At 49.6% G+C, this 24,304-nt stretch overlaps 1 protein-coding gene across 1 annotated transcript in view; it reads right to left on the bottom strand.

The window, feature by feature from the left end:
- Positions 1-24,304, bottom strand: part of VAC14 (VAC14 component of PIKFYVE complex) — a gene marked incomplete in the record, with an annotated part of 177,992 nt that overhangs the window by 63,078 nt on the left and 90,610 nt on the right. Inside the window, 1 exon segment of the mRNA XM_034788262.1 lies at positions 20,313-20,445. Within this exon segment, the coding sequence (XP_034644153.1) occupies positions 20,313-20,445 (133 nt within the window).

Raw genomic sequence — 24,304 nt, 5'->3', positions numbered from 1 at the left:
CCCAGCAGGGAAATAGCGGGGGCTCCCACGAAGGGGCTAACATGAAGACCATCTCCTCCATTTTCAGTCACAGTCCCGTAGTAACCTCGTGTTTGGGCTGGCTTTTAAGCCAGTGAACTCCAGTTCAGGGGGAATTGCACATGTTCTGCTTAGCCCAGCAGGATTAAAGTTCAAGCAGCAAGAGGCACTGATCAGCGTGAAGAATTGAAATGCCCTTGACGTTAAAGCTCAGGAGAGGTGCATGGTGGCGCCATGCCAGCTACTCGCTGGAAGAGGGACTTGAGAACAGCATGGGAGCCCAGTGCTGGAAGAGGTCAGACTGGACACAGATAGTGCGGGGGAGGGGAGATGTGGTGGAAGGTGAAGCCAGGGGAGTGACTTTTAAGGAGGGGTTGGAGGAGAGGGGCCACCTGGCACCCTGCGAGTATGGCTGCCCCACCCCGGCAGCGAGCCCTGAGCCCAACACTAAAACCAGTTGGGCAGATGCTGGGGCTCAGGCTTGGAAGCCTAGGGGCGGGGGGGACTTCAGAGCCTTGACTGCAATTTAATGGGCTGTCTGCACAGCAATTTTTAGCAGCCCAGGCCCAGAGGCTGCCTGCCGCAGGCTGTGTAGACGTACTCTAGACTAGACAACCCCAGAAGGCATGAATGACACGAAGACGTGGGCAGGAGATAGACAAAGGAAACACTATGACAGGGCTGGACAGAGCTCCGGACTTGCAGCCCAGGAGAGGAATGAAAGCAGGTTTGGAAGCAGGGGTAGGACAGAGCAGTGTCCTGAGATGCACAGCTCTGATCTGGCTCCGACCTTCCCTTACGTTCTGGCTCAGGTCCATCTCTTACGCCAGCTTGAAGGGAGGAGGCGAATTTAACGTTGACGAGGAAAGAGGAAGCCAGCGAAGGAATTCTGGGAGGGGAGCGAGAGATTCAGAGTGGCAGGACGAAATCTGACAAAGTATTCAGGGAACTGGAAAGTGAAGCAAACTGTCCAGAGCATCAGTTATCAGTTCGACCCAAGGCTGGGGACTTTGGCAGTGGGAACAGTGCAGTGCATTTCATGGCCAGGGCTGGCGTTAGCCAGGAAGAAGACTGAGTGCGGGTTGCAGAGATCTTACAGCAGTATCGAGGGGGAAACTGATAAAATCAGTGGCTGCAAGGTCCGCTGCCAATGCCGTTCTGATTGCGAGAGCGGGACCCCACCTGCGTGTCGGATACAGCGCTCAGGAGAATAGCATGACAGCGGGCAGCAACCAAAGGGAAGGAGTGCAAAGAGCTGATGAATGAGAGGCAGTGTCCAGGAGATTCCAGCTACTGCGGAATCACGGAAGATGAGCTGGTAAACAAGGGGAGCCCAGGCAAAGGCGGGTGAGACTTTGATGGGAGGAGAGCATACTGTCTAGTGGTGCACTTTGGCTATACTCAGCTATAGACTAAGTCTGCCCAACTCCCTCGTGGTGGCTAGCAGCAGTAATTGGCCATCCAAGGACATGGGGAGGGTTAGTCAGGAGATGGGACATCAGCCACCATGCAGACTGGGATAAGGCACGAGGCTGTACTTGAAAGACAACAAAGGAGGTGTAAAGTTAGTACATTTTAGTTCCTTACCGATCAGTGGCAGAAGTGAGCAGGTCCTGAGTGGGACGTAAGGAAACAGCTGGCACTGGCCAAAAAAGTGGGGATTTTTATCGAGCAACCAGGATTTCTGGAGTAGAGGGAGGCTCTGTCTGCATTTACGGTGGAGTCTAGAGCACATACACTGCATGCCCCCAGCACAGGTAGAAATGGCAGTGCAGCCGGCGAGGCACTGCTCGGACGAGTGACGACATGGCAGAACGTTAGGGTCTATGTGGCTCTACCCGCCCACGCAGAGCCTCTCACATCTACACTACTATCTTTAGCAGTGTCGCGTGCCACTGCCTCCTCCAGTGCAGGGAACGGCTCAGCACAGCTCCCCACTGCTTAAGTCTTTTCCCACAGCCTCCCCCCGCCAAAGCCTGTCACTGCTGTGCATAGCTACACACTGCAATGTGGGCCCAGCCTACTTTTCACTGCAAGGGGTACGTAAGTGGACCCTACACGCCCCCACTAGTGCAGACAAGGCCTTAGTGTCACAGGAGAGATTCCCCAACTCACCCATTGGGGAGCTAAAGGCTAGCTATCATAAGGGGAGCTAAAGGCTAGCTATCATAAGCTCGTTTAGGCCTTATTACCATAATATGTGAGCCCATCACCATCTTTCAATATTTATCCCTGTAGCACCCCTGTGAAATACATAACAGCCATACTGCATCAGACCAAAGGTCCATCTAGCCCAGTATTCTGGCCAATGCCAGGTGCCCCAGAAGGAATGAACAGAACAGATAACCAAGTGATCCATCCCCTGTCGCCCATTCCCAGCTTCTGGCAAACAGAGGCTAGGGACACCATCCCTGCCCATCCTGGCTAATAGCCATTGATGGACATAGCCTCCATGAATTTAGGTAGTTCTTTTTTGTACCCTGTTAGGATTTTGGCCTTCACAACATCCTCTGGCAAAGAGTTCCACAGGTTGACTGTGCGTTGTGTGAAGAACTACTTCCTTTCGTTTGTTTTAAATCTGCTACCTATCAATTTCCTTTGGGGACACCTAGTTCTTGTGTTATGAGAAGGAGTAAATAATACTTTCTTATTTACTTTCTCCGTAGGGAAATATCCCCATTGTACAGGTGGGGAACTGAGGCTCAGTGAGACTAAGTGACTTGCCCAAGATCACCCAGGAAATCTGTGACAGAGCAGGGAATTGAATCCAGGTCTCTCAAGACCCCAGGCTAGTACTCTAACCACTGGACCATCCTTCCCCTCTCCGAGCTCAGCTGCTAAGGGTAGGTCTACACTTACTTCCTGGTTCGGCGGCAGGCAATCGATCTTCTGGGATCGATCCCAGAAGTGCTCGCCGTCGACGCCGGTACTCCAGCTCGGCGAGAGGAGTACGCGGCATCGACGGGGGAGCCTGCCTGCCGCGTCTGGACCCGCGGTAAGTTCGGACTAAGGTACTTCGAATTCAGCTACGTTATTAACATAGCTGAATTTGCGTACCTTAGTCCGAAGTGGGGGGTTAGTGTGGACCAGGCCTAAGGTGGACAATTAGCCTGGTGAGATTTGCAAGTCTGAGGAGAGAACAGAAAGGAGCAAGCCTCGTTTTTAAGGTAATGGCTGCACTGAAGGAAGGAATGAGGGGATCAGGAAACCGCACAGCCAAGGAAACTCTTCCATGCCAATGCCAGCGATGTCTGGAAGGCAGCTGGTGGAGGAGAAGGGCATTACGTGCTTTCAAGGGCTAAGAGACACATTACTGGACGATGCGTGGATGCACCAGGAGCATGACCCGGGATACAAAACCAGAGGGCAGTTTGCTAAGCTGAGTCAGAACCAGCTGACAGTGGAGACTGGACTGAACTGACAGACAAAGCTGCGTCTTGGATACAGCTGGGGGAGAAGGCTCAGAAACCCCCAGCACTGCAGCTTGCTGCAGCCCAACTTCTTCAAGAAGAGCTGGCACCGGGGGCAGGCTGCTTTCTGGCTTCCCAGCCCTGGAGCCCAGGGGGGCTCTGGATTTCCCAAGCCGAAGTGCAGGGATGAGCACGCTGGCTGACCGGCTCCGAAAGGGGATGCACTAGCTACAGCGTTCCAGAGCCAACTGGCCCGCTGATCAGGCTGGCTCCCTGCAGAACCCAAGCAGTCAGCCAGTGCGACGGGTGTTTACAGAGGAGGTGGAGCAGGATCAGGGAAGGGAGTGGAGTTTACTCAGCCTCCATCCTTCCGCTCAAAAGCCTTAAGGTTTCAGTGCGTTAAAACCCTTCTGCTTCAATGCTGGCGTCTCACATGCCTGTACTTAACCACACTGGCCTCCGCTGCCCTTTCCCCAGCTCAGACTCAATGGGGGTAAATTTTGCACCCAGCCTACTTCTTAGATCATTCTCATGCGTGTGCCAGGCACGTCCTGACTCCCGGCCCTCGAGCACCAACCAGGGTTCTGGGGAACGTAGCATCCCTTCAGAAATCAGCTTTCCTAGCGTCAAAGCAAGATGGCGTTCGCCTTCCTCTTGCCTCTCGTCTGAATCATTCAAACACGCCAGCCTGCTCACGAGATTTAACAGTCTCCTGAGCCTTCGCTCTGTTATTTCCCTCATGTTCGGCCATTAGGCCCACCGCTACTGCGGACCTGACTAGAGAACAACCCTGCCCTGCTGCTGGAAACAAGCGCTCGTTTCTGCACGATCATCTCCAGCCCCACCAGCTAGTCCCAGGCTTCTGGCCTTGCTAACCTGCCAATGAGCTAGGGAAGCTGGAGTACAGTCAAGCCATAGGGACAAGGCTGGAGTGGTTATCCAGGGTTCCACTGCACTTGGGGCTTTACTTGTGGGGTGGCCACATGTCCTGGAAGGCAGCACATTGTCCCCAAGGCCAGGGCCCAGGAGAATCAGCCAAACATCAGTGTTGCATGGAGACCGGGCACCTGAGCCAGCAAGATGGAGAGCAGGCTGGCGGTGTACACTGCATCTCAGTCACACGCCCCCCCTCCGTCAGCTCCTCAGTTCAGAGAGTGAACAGGGAGGGGCGCTGCTTGGCTGACGGAAGAACCAGCCTCAGCCTTCCCACCCCTGCCTGCCAATGTAGCTTAAGTACTCCTCTGCCCTGAGCCCCTCACACTGCCCGCGAGCAGGGCAGTGCTACTCTCCCCATTGTGCAGATGAGGAGCCAAGGCCCAGAAACCCCAAGTGATGTGCCCAAGGTCACACAGGAAGTCTGTGGCAGAGCAGGGAATTGACTCCTGGGTTCTTGGGTCCAGGCTAGTGCCATAACCCCCGGCCCTTTCACCCTCTCACAGAAACACACACACATATACTTCCCCTGCCCGCCAGGATGTCCCCCCCACCCCACCCACTCACTCACACAGTGGGTTTGGTTTAACAATCTGATCAGCATTTCACAATTCACTCTACACTGCTAGTCAGGCTGAAATAGCTCTGCTTGAGTCCCCGGCCAGGAGCGCGACACTTCCAGCCGCACTGAGAATACTCCTCTGTCACCACCATCGCCAGAGCCAACTGCAACGGGCACCAGACCAGGCACCAAACACAAGGTTCTGCAGACTCCATCCTCTGTATCAGAGATGCTCGTTGGGCACATCTGGGCCAGAAGCCCAAGTTGATGACCCAGCTACAGCCTTGGCTAACAGAGCTCAGACAGGAGAGGCTCATGCATTTAGATCCAGAGGTGCCAGATTCCACTCCCACTGCCGATGAATAACCCAAGGGAACAGCACTCCACATGCAGTACCATAAACCAGTGGTTCTCCACTGGGGTACACGTACCCCTGGGGATACGCAGAGCTCTTCCGGGATACAGCAACTCATCTAGAGATTTGCCTGGTTTTACAAAAGGCGACATAAAAGGCACTAGTAGTGAAGTCAGTACAAACTAAAATTTCATCCAGACAATGACTGGTTTATACTGTTTTGTTTCAGTGTATAGTACATAAGTACAATATTTATATCCAATTGATTTATTTTATAATTATATGGTCAAAATGAGAAAATCAGCCATTTTCAGTACTACTGTGCTATGACACTTCTGTAATTTTATGTCTGATTTGGTGAGCAAGTAGTTTTTAAGTGAGGTGAAACTTGGGGTGCACAAGACAAATCAGACTCCTGAACAGGGTACAGTAGTCTGGAAAGGTTGAGAGCTACTGCCATAAACCAGTCTCCCGTCTTAAGTATGATTCTCTCCTATTTAACACTCTGTGAGAGGTTGCCAGACTGCTACCACTGTAGTATCTTCAGTTCTCCCTCTCCATCGTTCGTTCTCTTGCTTCTCCACCTGATACCAAAGAGGCATCTTACCAAGTGTCTCTAGCCAAGCTTTTAGCTTATGGGCTCTTGGAAACCGTCCCTACTTTTGAGTCATATGCTGTGGCTGGCCATATGCTGTGGCTGGCTGGTGCTGAGATTTCTCTTCAAGGAAAAAACCAGTGACCTACCTTCTCGTAGCTGTTGTCCTTCGAGATGTGTTGCTCATGTCCATTCCATGTTAGGTATGTGCATGTGCACCACGTGCGCAGTTGTCAGAGATTTCTGCCTTACCGGTACCCGTAGGGCCGACTGTGGTTCCCTCTGGAGTGCTGCGCTCATGTGTCGGTATATCAGGTGCTGCCGGCCCTGCGCCCTCTCAGTTCCTTCTTGCCGCCAACTCCGACATGGGGCAGGAGGGTGGGTCATGGAACGGACATGAGCAACACATCCCAAAGAACAGTTACAAAAGGTGAGTAACCGTTTTTTCTTCTCGAGTGCTTGCCCACGTCAATTCCATTGTAGGGGACTCACAACCAGTATCCACGGAAGTGGACTTGGAGTTCACAGCTTAGGGCTGCAGTGCTGCCCTACCGAAGCCAGCATCGTCCTGGGCCTGCTGGGTCAGTGCATAGTGGGACGTAAAGTTGCAGACAGTTCAGCTGAGGCGCTGAAGAGGGTGCAGAAATCTCCGAGAACTGTGCACATGGGCGCTAGAATGGAACTGACATGAGCAAGCACTCTAAGAACCAGGGCTCATTCCTCATGACACTAGGGAGTTTGGGTTCTTGTCTCCCCAGCTTGAGGACCCACGTGTCGCTTAGAATGATAGGGTGGGCAGGTTTGAGTTTCCCTGCATGACAGATCCTTGTTACCAAGCCTTACAAATATACATTTCTCATGTTCTATAATGTTAGTAGAACGATCAGAATTGCTCCCACACCCATGGACGAAAGAGAGAGAGTTACCATTTTTTAAAGATGTTTATTTACCCCAGCTAACAGCTCCAGTGCAGCCACTACACTCTTTGCTGGAAATAGGTATTTGGCCCGCACACACTTTCCCCGTAGACCACACCAGCTGCTTTGTGAGTGGTTATGAGCTGCCCTGTAAATCTACAAGGGGTTTGTCAACCAGACAGCCTGATTAAGATCTAATCACATCAACGACTACTCAGAGACCGTTTAACTAGCGGATTATTATTTCTGAGAGACTGCTATGCATGCACACATACCTTACATGTTATAAATCTGTACACACTTTTGCAGGGCTGGGGTGGGGAGAAGAAAACGGAGCCAAGGATTAGAACAGCTTCTCGAAAAGATCAGAAAACAAGACTTGAGATTTTTCTAGGAGACCCCAGACCACATCTCAAACTCCAGCCACAGGTTCAGCTGAAGAAAAATATTGAGTTTTAGAAGCATCAAACATTATTGCAAGCACAATACTGCTGAGCTCATCTGTAGCTTATCACACAGTGCAGCTTTATGCATGAAGGCCGATGATCACTTTATACAGCTGAAGTGTGTGAAATCCACCAGTCCAACCTAGGGCCGGCCTGCAGCCCAGCCATCTTCCCTCAGCCAACCCAGCCCTCTCCCAGCACCACTAGAGACCCATGAGCTCACCGATCTGAGCCCTTCTGCCCTCAGTATCACCAGCCCTGCGAGCCTGTTCAGGGCAACAGACTGTGCAGTCAATGCAGACACAAGCATGGCGGCTCTACCCACAAACCCTGCTTCAACGGCCTGAAGGGTCCGTCTGATTTGCCCCAGGCTCTCTCGTACAACCACACGAACACAATGGGAAACTGCACTGGGGGAGAGACGCCGTTTCAGCTGGAAGAGCGTCAGAGCGGCACAGCCATGCAGGCTAGACGAGACAGGAGCAGCAGAGAAGGGACGGCTCTTGTACCAACAAGCCAACCTACTGCGAAGAGGGACAGAAAGGAGGCCCCTGCTGGACGTGGGAGGAGCAGGAGGGGAGCAAAACCAGATCAGTGTGTCAGGGCAGAACCCTGCACTAAGGTCTGAAGTTTGAGGTTGCAGCGAGACTTTCCTGTGCTGTGTTTTGGCCCAGAGCAAAGCTCCCAAGTCTAGCCCTAACCCGCAGAAAATACGACTAATGGGGATGCTGCTGCACTCTCAACAACAGCCTCTTTCCTGTTCGCTGCTGGCTCGCTCCACGCAACGCCACGAGCGAGCGAGCGCTGGCAGCATCCCGAGCTGAAGAGGCACAGAGTGAAAAAACAGATGACACACTGACGCCTTGGGGGTCAACGAGATTCCAGAGGTACCAGGCCGCACAGCCTTGCCCTGGGGCCTGGAACAAAGCGTGGTCAGTGAGTCAGGAGCCCCATGCAAGAGCAAGGCAAGACAAACTTGTGCCCAGACTGATTTCCCCTCCCCTCCTCAGTACACTCTGCTGCCCAGTAACCAGGGTCGGTGCTTCCACTAGGCGACCCTACGCGGTTGCCTAGGGCGGCAGGATTTTGGGGGGTGGCATTTCTCCGCCCTCGGTGGAAATTCGGCGGCGGGGGGGTCCTTCCGCTCCGGGTCTTCGGCGGAAATTCAGCAGCGGGTCCTTCACTCGCTCCGGGACCCGCCGCCAAAGTGCCCTGAAGACGCGGAGCAGAAGGACCCCCGCCGCCGAATGCTCAGAGGAGGAGCGCTGCCACCTAGGGCGGCAAAACCCTGGCACCGCTCCTGCCGGTAACTAGATATTCCACTGGTGGGAATACAAAGCCAGGAAGTGCCTGAGATTTGCAGCAGCTCAGAGGAGGACACATGACTGGCGCAGGTTAGACTAGTCTCTGGTACTTTAATAGTTAATGCTTCACTTCTTCGGCCCCACCTATCCTGACCTTTCAGCACTGCTGCAACCCCCACCCCATGCACATTTTCCAAGCTAAGCAGAGCCAACTGGGTCCCCTACACTTAACACAAGGGAGGATCAAAGAAGCCTTAAATGATTGAACAAGGAAACTTGCCCTGGGTGAGCAGAATTTTGCAAGGTAGCTTTAAATCACATTTGGGAGCTATGAGTAGACACTGCGGCCAGTAATCCTACTGTTTTACAATAGGCCCGATTCTCTCCCTGCACTGGTATAAACCACAGTGATGCCACTGAACTCAATGGAGTGACACTGGTGTGAATGAGAGGTGAATCAAACACAGTTTATCCAGACAGGATCCATGGGGCCAAAGAACCATGTCAGAACAGTTGTTCAGAAACTGTGTTCTAGCCACAGTCCCTCGGGACAAGTCAAATTCTTTCTATCTTCCCTCTCAATTCTCCAGGCTAAGAATCCCAATTCCCCAACCCACTCCTGCAGTCCACACAGCGTGCGCTGGGAGCTAGGAAAACTACTGGGAAGAACTGCCCCCCCCTTCCCCTCACCAAGAACACGCAAATAGGAACGCTGTCCTTTACAGAACTTCTTGCATATTTCGCAAGGTTTCTTTTTTCTAGCCAGCACTTCCTCTTCCTCTCCTCCACACACTCACCGAATTTAATTAATCCCAGCCCATTCCAGTGATGTTGATCACATGTGTTTTCCATTTTTCTCAAGAAAAAGACATCCAGTTCTTACAGGCAGCTTGGAGTAATCTGGGTCACAGAGCAACTTGAGCATGTAGGACAGTTAGCTAATTTCAACAGCACCCTGGAGGTATTTTTAAACAGACCCAGTCACAATTCCCTGGGCATTAATGAGAGAGGGGGCGCTGGAGGTTCCGCATTCGTTCCTCTACTTACACTCCTCTCGGAGTCCGCCAGTGGTGGCAGCTGTCCCAAAGCCCCAGAGGTTGGGCATGGAGGTCTCCAAGTTTCATTCATTTCTAAGGGCCGGGGGAGCCCTACAATGAAAGGTCTGCTATGCAGTGATGCTGGGCTCCTTGGGCAGGAAGGTTACAGAGTCACTGCTTGAATCCAGCTTCCTAAATACAGGCCCCTGGTGCAAGCTCTAACCCCTGTAGAAATCTCTCTCCGCACCCTCGGCTTGCAGGGCTGGTTGGCTTCATTTACACAGTAAATTTCTTATGCTACGGTCAAACCCTACTGAGCTGCCCCCCATGCTCATGTGTGTAAGCAACCATACTCAGCTGCAGTCCGGTCGTGAGTAACAACTTCCGACTCTACAATGCACTCGTGGCCACGTAGGATACTGCAGAGACGAGAACACAGTGGCACTTTGGGGTTCCGAGTGACCCTGCATGAGGAAAGACGCCAAACTGACCTCATGGCCAACAGAAGCCAAAGCCTTCTCGTGGTTCTCCAGAAATAATCTGGCAGCATCCATGCCATATATTAAGCCCCCAATAGGAAGCACTGCTGCCCCTACACGCAAAGGATTTGATACATAAAACTGCCGAGACACCAGATCACCTGTGCCTTCAGCTGCCAAGCCCATTGCATGATGGGAAGTCGGATCATTCTCATCATAAAAATTAATTCCTGTCACAAATTAACCTTGTCCATCAAACACTGAGAGGCTCCATCAAAGACACCTCCTTGCAGACTCAGAACAGCACGTGCACCGGCAGCAAGAGCCCAGTCCTGACAGTGCCACTTAATAAATACTGCTCTTCGTCTTCGGATACCAGGGCTAGAATTCAATGGATGCAAAGGGAAGAGCTACAGCTGGGGAGCCGGGATGGGGGCTGCTGGAGGAGAGAAGTCTGGCAGGATAATTTGCGGGGGGAGAGGGGGATGGAACGATATCAGCCAACTGACTCCTGACCAGCTACCATAATAAATTGGACATGATGATTAACAGGAACATCCATTCATCGCCAGAACTGACCAGTTTAGCAAAGCTGTAGTCCCCCAATTACTGCATGAAAGGCAGGTTTTTTTCACGTCATCTTGGAGAGCAATTAAAAATGAATCCAACTTTCAACTGCATCAGTGCAACGCACGGATTACCACCAACGCCCCCGCCAAGTCAACGGAAACCGAGCAGGCCACCGAGTGCACTAATGACTCTTACATAAAGTGCACTTATGAAAATGAGTGTCATGCTGACCATCAAAGGGGGCGAAGTATGCGGAGGAAAGAAGACTGACTTGGCAACTGAATTGACCACCATGCAGGTCTAAACAAGTGGTGGGCCTGGACCAAGACTCTGCATCCAAACATCCCAGGACTGTGGGAACATGTGTGTCTGAACTTGGTGGCGTGGCCCTTTAAGCTGACTCCCTGCCTCTGCCCCAATGCACTCAGTTTTCAACTGCCCTGAATTCAGACCGCACATTCCTAGCTCAGACTTTGTCCATCCTGCCGCCCCCTGTCCTGTCCTGCAGGGAAGTCAGAGCTCAAAGTACATTTCTGGCTGCACATTGCGCCATTCAGAGCCCCACAGTTCACTGAACTAAATTACACTGGGGTTGGAGATTTTTTTTAAAGGAAAAAAGATAAAAATAAAACTCTCCGGTTACTCCTCTCTGCAAGGCAACGGGGCGGTGGGGGAGAATGCACAGTTCATTAAAGCAAAAAGGGCAGTCGGCCAGAGAGCATCTTGGCAGGCAGCGCAGAGCATTTTCACAGACTTTCCTGCTTCCCAGCACAGAAGCATCCCTTGTAAAGATCACAGCTGTTTGGATTATGCCTGAGTTCATATCACAGTTTATCAAAGAAGCTAGGGTTTTTTTTTTTTTTCCCCGCGTTGCCCAGTACAAGTGGAACAGTTCACATGAAAACAAACCAGGGTTTTGTTCTGCATGCATTATCATGGAGGGTGGGAAAGAGAAGGAAGGAACACACCAGCCTCATTGGAGAGGATTTTCAGTGAAAGGGTTCCTGGGGTCTCTGGAAAATGAGTTGCTGTGCACAGGACTAGAAGGGTGGACATAGCCTAACTCAGAAGACTAGGTTACAGCAGGTCAAATCTCTGGAAATCTAGCGCATGTCATGAGTTTGATGTTCTCAACCTAAAATCCCAGTGGGATTTGGAGTGCAACCCCAAATGGCCAAACAAATCAACAAGTGGCAGAGCATTCTGAAGGGGCCCCGAGTTGCAACAGCAGGCAGCAGTAGTGGGACAGACCAGATGTGCCTGGGGAGAGCTATGCACGTCCATTGCTGCTGCTGACTTGGGAGAGTTGCATGAGGGAGAGAGGACTGGAACAGCAGGTGGGGATGCAGGACCGAAGGGCAGTGGCAGAGCTTCCCACAAGGAAGCAATGGCGGTAATATTCATCCCTAGACCCCAATTCATTCCAATGCACGAGGATTCTGCATTCTTTCCAGTATCATAGAAGGGCCCACGCCACAGGGGTCCAATGCAGATGTGTTTCCCCAGAATGCTGAGGGGTTTCGATCTGGGCACCCTCTCTATGCATGGGGCATACTAAGATTCTAAGCTTGCTACATACCAAGTTACTGTGTGTGACCACTGCCTACCCTTTGGGGGTAATGACAAAAACGAGGGGCTGCAGTCTGTTATAATCCCGGGGGAATTCTCCCTTGATCCAGCCTGAAGAGTCAGCGAAAGCCTCTAACTCGAACAAAAACTCCTCCCTTTGCCCCCTTTGCCAGCTGGTTTCCAGAGGCCCCTGTCCGCGTTGCAGTGCCATGGCTCTTCCTGGCCATGCTCACCAGAGCAGAGAGAGCATGGCCATGGGAAAGCTCTGCAGACAGAACGAAAAACAATTTAACATGCGGCTTAGAGGGAAGAGCTCCTCTGCTCCATCCTGCCTCTGCCTAGCAAGCATCAGATGTTTTTCTACCATAGAAGCCAGTTGCTTTTGAACACCTCTGCCCCACCCGGCCCCATTTTCTAAACACAACATCTTGGTTAACAGGTTTGGTCAACTTGTCAATTTAAGGCCTGGTCTACATGGAAGCTGGGCGTCCCACACCGCAGGCAAGTGCCCACCACGCCTCTTCCTCTGGCGTGGGTGGGGCTCAATCAAGGGACAGCTTCTGAGCACACCTATTGGCTCATGCCCTGGGTGAGCCAGGCAGGGCAACACCTAGTTTGAGGATCCTGCTGGTGTTCAGGTGTGAGCTAAGGGCCCAGGTGTCCATGCCCAGCATCACATTTTGGTGCTAAGGGGGCTCTACCAGCAGAAACTTAAGGACTTTAGGTATCTACAGCCAAAATTTTGATCCCCAAAATCTAGCACAGCTGTGGCTTAACCCCCTTTGTGCATCTAGCCCTAAGTGACTTGCCCAAGGTTACACAGCAAGTGTGGCAGAGCAAGAAACTGACACCCCCCCCGCCCCACCAGTTATGCAAGAACTCAGTCTTCTGACACTTCGCCCTGAGGAGGGGACCTTTGTCTGCTGATTATGTGTTCCCAGAGGCCCAAACTGGAAAAAAGAGCGACTTACAGCTGTTAAGAACAAACTTCTGGCCACAGAAAAAACCTCAGTGAGGTTTGAAAGACTGATCACCTGCTAGAGCCCTTGCAGGACTTGGGGTGATCTCTGGTAAACTTATTAGCATGCGTGTAGGTCAGGGGTCAGCAACCTTTGAGAAGTGGGGTGCCAAGTCTTCATTAATTTAAGGTTTTGTGTGCCAGTAATACATTTTACATTTACAGGGGCCGGCAGACGGAACCCCACGCTGGCAGCTCGGGAGGCGGACGGAACCCCAAACTGATTCAGCAGTTTGCCTGCCTGAGGGAAAGGGCCCATTTACCCTCATTGTTGGAGCTCTTCACAGATGCCAGTTTTGCAGGTTCAGTAAAATTCCCCTCTGCAAAGCGCATCTGCTCCCAAAGGAGCCCAGAGCACTTTCCAAGCTTCAGCTCGCTACTCTCCTCGGGGATGACTGCCTTCCTCCACCATGTGCTGCAGCAGCTGGGACAGCAGTGCCAGGCAGCAGCTGAGGACAGGAAGTGAAGATACCAATAGTAATTCAAATCCCAGCCATCACCTCTTGGGTGGAGACATACATCTCTCTCCCTCCTGACGGAGGTTTTTCTAGGCTGCAAAGGTCACGGGAAGCCAGGGCATAATGTGACTGAGCAGTACCCACCCTGGTTTGCTGCTAGGACCATGACCCAGGCATGATACCCATCCTCTAGCCAGAAAAAAGGAAAGACCCTCTGCCAGAAGTGGATGCCAACATCACTCCAGAGATTGTCCTGCAGAAGATGCTTTGCACTTGAGACTTGCCAGAAATTCATTTGCCTCTAGGATCACTGAAGAACTACCCATCCGAGTCACATTCCCTGAACTTCATACACACAACATATCTTCGGCCTCCAGGGGCAAATGAAGACTTAGCAGAAAAGAGGTGAAAGTCTTCTATAATCATCAACTACAAGGGGCAATTGCTGAGCCCCAGAGAGGGGTTAGGAAATAAACCATGATCATTTCAGATGTTACCTGGCAGCCTCCATCTGACCCTTTGGACCTCCCTCTTTGCCAAGCACTGGCAACACTAGAGGGAGAGTCACTGCTTTGTTTTCTGAAGCTTTCAATCCCACAATTCCTTTTCATCTCATGTTATTCCTTCAGCCGGAAATATTCGTCGAAGTTTAACCATTTTGTTCTCATTCTCTGCTCCCAAGCCAGGTTCCAAGGGTGTACAGCAAGTCACTGAAATGCACCTTGAGCAACACTTTGTTTTAGCTGTACTTGGGGCTGCAGGCAATCAAAACAGACAGAATCTGTGCCCCGGGTGGGGAACAAGGAATAAAAAGAAAGGAAAAAGGCTGGAGCCTTATGATTAATTTGGGGTGCAACACGCACTTGTCACTAATAACGGGGTTTGTTCTTTGGTGGCTACTTGGAGATTAATTAAGAAGATGATGTTGAGACACAAAGTTTTATTAATATCACGATCAATATAAACAATCTTAGAACTAGAAAAACCAGATAAGAACAGCAGCAGAATCTGCATGTGTAGTCACCAATCCATGGGCTCACGGTTACCCTTAAGGCAGGGCTGGGCAAACTACGGCCTGCGGGCCAGATTTGGCCCGCCAGATGTTTTAATCTGGCCCTCGAGCTCCTGTTGGGAGCAGGGTCTGGGGCCTGTTCTGCTCTGGCGCTCCAGCTGGGGAGCAAGATCGGGGGCTGCTCCACACGGCTCCTGGAAGCAGTGGCATGGCCCCCCTCCAGCTCCTACACGTAGGGGCACCCAGGGGGCTCTGCTCTGCACGCTGCCCCCAAAGCTCCCATTGGCTGGGAACCGCAGCCAATGAGAGTTGCAGGGGTGGTGCCTGCGGACAGGGCAACGTGCAGAGCCACCTGGCCACACCTCTGCATAGGAGGCAGAGAAGGGACATGCCGCTGCTTCTGGGAGCCACTTGAGGTATGCGCCACCCAGAATCTGCATCTCTGAGCCTCCCCCCGCACCCCAACCCCCTGACCCAGCCCCAATCCCCCTCCTGCCCTCTAAACCCCTCGATCCTAGCCCAGAGCCCCCTCCCGTACCTTAGACTCCTCATTTCTGGCCCCACCCCAGAGCCCTCATCCCAACCCCAATTTTGCGAGCATTCATGGCCCACCATACAACTTCTATTCACAGATGTGGCCCTTGGGCCAAAAAGTTTGCCCACCCTTGCCTTAAGGTGAGATTAAGCATTACAGTTGCCACCATCCTGCTATCCCGAGATCCCGCCATGGGTTGGGATTGATTCCCCATTTATGCACCTATTCCCTTACAGCGACCTATTTCCGAGATCATACGGCCCCTTGTTGCCATTTCTGCTCCCCGGTGAGGTTCCGACAATTGCCAGAAGCATCGGTGCAGACAGAAGACTCTCTATACAACGCTGTTAGGGAACTCAGGCTAAATAAAGGCTTTACAGTCTGACAGTTGATCACAAAACCGATATTGTTAAATCTTCTGACCCAGGGTTACTTGCTAATGCTAACTTCCATTAAGCCTAATCTGGCCCTCTGCTAACCATTGCTACCACTGGGCCTCAAGCTCAACACGAGGTTTCAGGCTCACTGCCAAGCCCACTTTAAAATAATCTTTGAGTTTCTTTGCTTATTCCTACTTGCATCAGAGCGTCCGTTTCATTCACACTGGGTTAGAAAGCACCTGAACTCTTTCTAAGATATGATTATTCCGCTGATCACCTGAGTTCAGGCCATGGGTTAGAGGTCAACAGGATATTAATGGGGAAACCATTCTGTGCTCTTCTATTAAGGATTCACTTGTGGGAACTACTTTGTTTATCCTTAAAAAACAACAAAGAGTCTGGTGGCACCTTAAAGACTAACAGATTTATTTGGGCATAAGCTTTCGTGAGTAAAAACCTCACTTCTTCGGATGCATAGAGTGGATTTGTTTATCCTTATAACCCAGTGCCCACTAGCAAGAAAGAGAAACTGTTAGGACGTCAGTGATTGTCCAACACCTGCACATCACGTGCTCCGGTACCAACTTACCACCCTGCCTTCACCCCAGCATCAGCCTGCACGTTATGCCGTAGCAGGCAGACTTGCTCGGGGAGAGTGCAGAACTGGACGGCGGTGTTAGCCAACACATATGTATTGCACAGCACATTAATATGTATGACACACACCAGCTTAGCATGCATTGTGCATCCAATATTAATCTCGGAATGTATAGGGTTGGGACGTTATGCTAACGGAGTTGTATTATGCTCTTCCCACAATTCTGTTCACCCATGCCAGGTATCCCACAACACTTTGCAAAAAACTGAAGTCAGCTTTAGCACTAGCCAATATAAAACCTGTCAAGACAAGATGAATTCATTCTATGTCCCAGTACAGGTTGGGATGTGCCTCCACAGCACAACTAGTACTTGGAACGTGAAACCCAAAACAAAAAAGATAAGGAAAGAATAGGTGGATAAAGGAAAACAAGATAAAGAGCTGATTGGTGGATTTCAGTCTTAGGAGACAAATTAGAGAGCTCTCCACTACAAATATTGCTAGTTTGAATGCTTACTTTGGAGCACACCTTCTGTGCAGGATGAACTGAAACTGCAAGGGAACAGCTTCCCACAAGGATTGGAAAAGTATTAACTTGCTGCTTTCTGTATTGTAAAGATTTGTTGTTAGACAATCACATTGGCTAAGGCAGAGATTTTCTACCTGTGGTCCACGGACCCCTGCGGGTCCGCAGACTACATCGAAGATTTCCAAAGGGTCCTCACCTCCATTTGAAATTTTGTAGGCGTCTGCAAATGAAAAGATTGAAAACCACTGGGCTACGGCTTGGTTATTTGGTTTCTTGAACATTTTTAATATCAAACCACAATTATAGTCAAGCAACTGGCTCTACTTAAGAAAATAGTTGGAACAAATACACTGAAGACAATCTGAAAAGGTTGCACTGAAGATAGCACCAGTGGCTCCCATGATCGTGGTCTTTGTGACAACAGATCAAGTACTGACAGTCCAGCAAACTCTCCTGTGACGGGTTAGATCACCGAACCCCCCTTGGGAGCTACCACCTGATGTGCCAAGACTACTTCTGCCCCTGCTTTCCCTGCCAGCTCGGGACCCCAGCACCCTGTCTTGCTGAGCCAGACACTCCCGTCTGCTCCAACAAAGACCCAGGGTCTGAATTACTTGCCCCAAAGCTGCAGACTTAACTGAAGCAGCTAACAGAAGTGTTCTTGTCTTTAACACTCAGATGCCCAACTCCCAATGGGGTCTAAACCCAAATAAATCCGTTTTACCCTGTATAAAGCTTATACAAGGTAAACTCAAATTGTTCTCCCTCTATAACACTGATAGAGAGATATGCACAGCTGTTTGCCCCCTCCAAGTATGAATACATACTCTGGGTTAATTAATAAGTAAAAAGTGATTTTATTAAATACAGGAAGTAGGATTTAAGTGGTTCCAGGTAGTAACAGACAGAACAAAGTGAATTACCAAGTAAAATAAAATAAAACCCTAATACAGTAATACAACTGAATACAGGTAAAATCTCACCCTTAGAGATGTTTCAATAAGTTTCTTTTCTCAGAACGGACACCTTCCTAGTTTGAGCACAATCCTTTCCCCTGGTCCAGCCCTTGTTCCAGCTCAGGTGGTAGCTAGGGGATTTCTCATGACGGCTCCTCTCCCCTTTGTTCTGTTCCACCCATTTATATATCTTTTGCATAAGGCGGGAATCCTTTGTCCCTCTGGGTTTACCCCCCCCCCCACACACACACACACTGGAAAAGCACCAGGCTAAAGATGGATTCCAGTTCAGGTGACATGATCACATGTCACTAAGACCCCAAGCCTTCATTCCTCCCAGCCTGCTGCAAACAGAGCCATCCACAGTCAATTGTCCTGGTTGATGGGAGCCATCAAGATTCCAAATCATCATTAATGGCCCACACTTTGCATAATTACAATAGGCCCTCAGTTATATTTCATATTTATAGTTTTAGATACAAGAGATATACATTTAAAGAAACAGGATGATCACACTCAGTAGATTATAAGCTTTGTAATGATACCTTACAAGAGACCTTTTGCATGAAGCATATTTCAGTTACATTATATTCACTCATTAGCATATTTTTATAAAATCATATGGACTGCAACGTCACATCTCCCTCCTCCTCCTCCTCCCTCACTTGCTTTAAATCAGTGACAGTTACTACTGGCATCGAAACTGCCTGTATTAAGCTCAAGAATTGACACCTCCTGAGATCAACGGGCAGTTCATACCTCTCCAAGCTATTGCATCATGCTGTGTGCAGACTCAGGGAGTCATCATTGGATCGGTTACGAGAGTCACATTGTGAACATGTTCTTCATAGCCATTAGGGCTGGAGACTTCACTTCTCTGTTAATTGGAAGGTTGGATTCTGGAGCCACAAGTCACCATGGAAAGTACTGGCATGTTAAACTGCCATGACTTGGCCCAATTTCATCTCCTACGGGTTGGGAAATGGCACAACAAGCCCAAATGCAGGAATCTTTGGTACCCATGTCATTTTCCCCACGCAAAATAGTCCAGCTGACCGTAGTTCAGAGGCATGTCTGACAGGAAATTGTACAGTCCCCAAACCAGAATGAGACCCAGGCATAGTTCTCTAATGTGCCATGCAGGCCTTGGCCCTCTAATCAGAAACAGGACCATTCTGCCACTCCCTCTCAAACACAGTGCACATAGACCATGGCCTTGTGTTCCCATTTGCAGAAGGCCAGGAAGAGAGAAAGCACTTGCTGTTACAAAAATCCCTCATAGTATAAACTTCTACAGGAGAAGGCCATTAGCACATGCCAACCTAAGCTTCGGGAAATTAGTTTTTCCTGTGATTCTTGAGATCAGACACCTAGTAGAATATAAGCGTGGAGTGGGGGATATACTGGGAGAGGTGGGGAAAAAAAAATCTTACAGACCTTCCCCCTGCTGGGGAAAAAGTGGTGGCACTCATGCCCCACCCACAATCTCGGTGTACATGGATGTTTCACTGCTAATTGTTTTAGCAGGAATATTTAACACTGAGATCTAATGGCAACTTCAAAACCTAACTCTCCCTTGAAATGAATGGGGCAACTCTCTCCTCTCCTCTGTTGTTTCCGGCTGTCTGCAGACTCAGGCAGACATCGCTGCCGTTAGACACACCTTGAAGGTTTTCTTTGCAAACATAAGGATTAGGCGTGCATGTGCACCATGCTAACTAGTACTGCTGCCTCTGATCACTACACTCCTTGTAAGCGATACGGTTAATACTTAACCCTGGACCTTTCGCAATTATTCCGTCCATCCAGTCTGCCTCTGACCTCCTCTTCCCCTGGAAGGGGGATTTCCATGGAATTCAATATCATCCACGCTCATTCGGTGCCCAGCTCGAGCATACCTCAATGATGCCACACAACTGGGCTCTGCCCCCTCTGAATTTCCCCTTTGCCTCCCCTGTGACCTTCACGTTGATTATTTCTGAGCAAGCACAGCAGAATTCGCTGCCCCCGCCCCAGATCCGTTGTGTTAAGGATTACATACTGCCAGCTGTCAGTCACAAAGCATGTTTTTCCAGTATCCACCACCTAATCACAGCTCCTTGGAAACAGAAATCAAACCACACAGGAGACCAAGACTCTGATTCCACAGTTCCATTTGCCTTCCCAGTTAAAAGCTCTCTCAAAGTGACCAGTTTTACCAGGCGGTGCCAACTGTTGAGTATATACATCTCAACGACAATGCTCTGAACGGATTATCAACTCACACAAATACTACACCACACTGTACCCTGCACCAGCTGAAGAAAGAGGGTCCACACACCCACAGAATAGCCTGTTTCACACTCCCACTGTTTTGTTAGTTTCTCAGCAAGATAGGATCTGAAAACAGAGCTTAATTAGGAAATATTTAACCTCAGGGGATAGGAGTGAAAAATATGGTGTCTCAACATGTGAAAATTTAATTCATTTGCTTTAAAAATATCAACCGCAACAACTGGCAAACAAAGATGGCTTGCAGAGGAGTCTTTGACCACAAAGAACCAGACAAGTGTTAGGCTAAAATGCCACATCCCACCTAGAAGGAAGATGTTCTTAGCATAAGCTGTGGTTGGAGAAAGATGGTGTTCTGACCTGATGATGAATGCTCCTCTGGTCTCCAGCAGCTTCCGCTCACTGCTGAATCTCTTGAGGAGGTTGATCATGAATTTGTAGAAGTAGGAGTTCATGGTGGGGGTGGAGGGGGAGCACTCCATGCCTTTCATACCTGGAGGGGGAAGGAGAGCAAGTTACAGAACACGGTCACAAGTGCAGCTGTCTTTGAATTGGAATTCTGTCCATGTGACATGCATTTACTCTTCTGGCACGAACCTGTCAGGGTGGGGGAAGGAGAGTGGCAGTGAGAGTCAGGTAGAGGATTTAAGGCATGATCCAATGGTCTTTCCTTGAGGTACTTATATCTATATAGCTTATTTCCATAAATGTCTGACACCTTTATACCAAGATAACCGCATCCACACAGGAGGTTACACAGATGTGTCAGTTTCTAAACAGATATAGTTAAATCAATGCAAAAACTATGCACAGACCAGCTCTCCATGTAGTCTTAAGCTTTATTTTTACTGTGATTCTACACACCAATACACATACCCCTCTGCCCCCCCCCCCCCGCCACACGCGCGCTGCCACTTTGAATGGCTAGTTCATTCAAGCAGCCGAGCCAGGACTTAGCGCAGGAACTGAATGAACGAAGAGATTCCTTGTGCTGCTGAGTTCATTTCTTTACATTCTCCTTCGGGAGGTCTCACGCCGCTACTGAACAGCTCGGGGTCTGGCACTAGTGAACACAGCTCAAGTTGCAGTATTTGGTGATCACAAAGTGTAATCCGAAGAACTACTAATTGGAGAGCCCAAATTGAACACCGACTTACAAGTGCCTTTATTAAGGACTTTTCCTCTTTACAGGGAATTTGTTGGGAGACAAGGTAGGTGTGTGGGGAAATGTGCATCGGAAAGATACTTTCAATTTGGTGATCAAAAGCAAAGAGGTTAGTAGTGAGCATAGAGGCAGTGCGGCCTAGTGGATAGTGCGCCTCACGTTGGGCTCTGCCCTTAACCTGCTGAGACAGGCTCTCCGGGGCAAGTACTGTCTTTTACTGAGTGTTTGTACAGCTCTTAACACATTGGGCCCCGATCTCGATTTGGGGCTTTAGGTGTTACTATTATAATTTATCAGCATTATAAAGTTATTACCATGGGCACCATTACTTTACAACCCTATGGATCGGAGAGTTCTTTTACATACTTGTAAGAGAATTAGAAACCTCAATTCACACAGCCTAATCTCACTGAGAGACAAGTGATAACTTGATAAGATACTATTTGCATGTTAATTGAACTGTGTAAGGGTGTCGGCATGCCAGTTAGCTGGAGAGGCATGAAAAATGCACTTCCTAGTTCAGGATACCCAGACAGACAGTGTTTAAGACAATTTCCCCCCAGAAACAGACACTTCAACCTCAGAGAAGTTGTCCAATAACGACTGCTTTCAAGTGATGGAACTAAGGTATCTACTTAATTTATTTAATTACTAGAACACTAATAAGAAGAATTGCTGTGTGAGAGAGACAGCCATAATGATACAGCTAGGGCACTACCAAAGAACCCAACCAGAGAGGAGCAAAGTCTTCGGTACTTCTCAACAGATTGAATGATAACTTAGATTCTTTTAATCCATTTGTACTGAGCTGGGAGCTGGTCATCAGGTCATGGTGTACCCAATTAAAAGCATAGTGAAAAGTAAGACTGAAAATTTACTGAATGGTTTCTTGTTGGGCCAGCGTGGTCTCCATGCCAGTGATCCAGATTCTGGCACAAGTGGGTAATGCTCAGCCTCCCAGCTGGCAAGAACTGAACACATACAAATCCCAGGGAGAAATGAAATGAGACACCAACATGGCTGGGATGTGCAGAGGAAACTAGGGGAATCAGGCATCTATTCCCACTGAATTTCACCCATTCCCTTAGGGGCCTTTGAAATCCCAGCCCATGCTCTTAAATAACCTTTAATTGCCACCTCCCAGAAAGCAAGTGCTAACCACAGCAGCGTGTTCCCTCAGCTGCAGGTAAAATGATCCAGATTAAAAAAAAAAAAAAAAAAAAAAAAACTATATTGCCAAGACAAAATATTCCAATACAAAGGTGCATGTGTTCAAGTGAATACATTAACCAGAGCTGAAATATATCCATACCCTCCGTATAGCCCGTACAGCTGTTCCTCACTGTTCACAGGAGATCCAAAATAGAAACACTTCAGATGATACCATATGCAGCAGCCCATCTTTAAACACAGCATGTCAGCCCAGTGCTCTGCAGACCGCACTGAGTAGCTGTTCATTACCGGATCCAAATTAGAGTCCTAGCAGCAGTTGCCAAAGCTTTAAATGGATAGAGCTCCCGGTGACAGGCGTGGCTAGTCCCTGCAATATCCTGGACAAGCCTCATTGAATGATGTTTGCATATCACTGTGGGCCAGGGATTGTATGTGATTCCATGGGGCGGGGGGACTGCAATCCTCCAGGAGCTAAGGACAGTGGGGTTGAGCTGATTGGGCAAATTCCCTCAGGGTGTAACGCCTCTGGAGAGGCTACATATATTGGTTCAGAGTGGATTCTCAGAGACCAACAAAGAAAGGACTTTTGGATAAATAGCCTGAGTTTTAACAGACTCAGGGCCAGCTTTCAGATCCAGCAAACGGACTGGACATTCTGTCTAAAGGAGGCCCCAATCTTTCCTGGGAGGGTTAGGAAGGACTTGACCTATTCATGGGGGTGCTCGTTCTGAATTAAGAGCTGTCATGAACTTGTGGCCACAGAAAATGCCTTGGTGGGGTTTGAAGGACTGATCACCTGCCAAAGTTGGGGTGATCTCTGGTAAGCTAATTAACATGTATGTAAATTCTTTTATTGTTGTAATATCTTTTGTCTAACGCTTTCACCTTACGAATAAATGTGCTTGCTTAGAAAATCTGTGTGGTACCTTATACCTATGGGAAATTACGCTGTTTATAGCCTCCGAAGAGGCGGCCAAGCAGGCCTGCTGAGACCGTCGCACTTGCTGGAGAACCGGAGAGGAGGCAGGGAGCTGTGCAGCCTGGAAAAACCCCAGTCAGGATGGAGACAGACACGTGTTTCAGCACCAGAGAGGTGACAGTTGGGGATCTGGAAGCTTGAAAGCGGATGCCCTTGGTCACGCCAGCTCCACCCACTGAGGCAGGATTTTCCCCAACCATACTCCATCCCCATCAGGCCCTCATCTCTTCACCCGCTCAGGCAGAAATTTGGACCTAAAGGTCAGACCCTTCTTAGAGGAGGCCTCTCTCTCCTCATGACCACGTCTGCTGAGTTCCTCCAGTGCTCCGGAACGGACAGTGTCAAGGACACAGCGAGCCTGCGCTGGGAAGTGGTCTCTCTCAGCAGCAGGCCCCCAGCTACAGGGTTCCCTTCCACAAGAAAGGAACAAACTATGATCTGATCTTTGACTCTCAATGCAAGGCCCACCTACGTCTTAGTGTTGTGTGTCGCTAGGCTGATCTATTTAATGCAGCCTTCTCAAGATTATCCCAGTTTTACTGCACCAACGTGTGTGCTGTTCTTCATGCTGTCCTTGTAGTGCTTTCTGGGGCAGCCTTGATACCGGTGTCCTTGTGCCAATTCTCCACAGAACATTTTTCTGGGGAGTCGATGTTCAGGCATCCGAATGACGTGTCCAACCCAGCGTAGCTGGGCTTTTATCAGCATGGTCTCGATGCTTGTGGCATTTGACTTTTGGTAATTTTGTCTTGCCAGCAGCTCCCCATAATGGCGCAGAGACCGCATATGGAAGGCCTCTAGCTGTTTGATATGCCATTTGTATGGTGTCCAGGTCACACAGCTGTAGAGGAGAGGTGAGCACAGAAGCATTGTAATGTTTTATTTTGTTGAGAGGGTTCTGTTGTGGGATTTCAGAACTTGGTTGCTAGTGACTGAGAAACTCCCTCCCCATGTCTCAGCAAAATTTGAGATCAAGAAGGAATGGTTCTCCCATGGCACATCGACAGTCAGCTCAGCTTTATGCATGCAAGCATC

The sequence above is a fragment of the Trachemys scripta genome, chromosome 13 (assembly GCF_013100865.1).
Source record: "Trachemys scripta elegans isolate TJP31775 chromosome 13, CAS_Tse_1.0, whole genome shotgun sequence".
In the NCBI taxonomy this organism is placed as follows: domain Eukaryota; kingdom Metazoa; phylum Chordata; order Testudines; family Emydidae; genus Trachemys; species Trachemys scripta.
The sequence above is the reverse complement of the archived record's forward strand: the minus strand, read 5'-3'. Positions and strand labels throughout refer to the sequence as shown.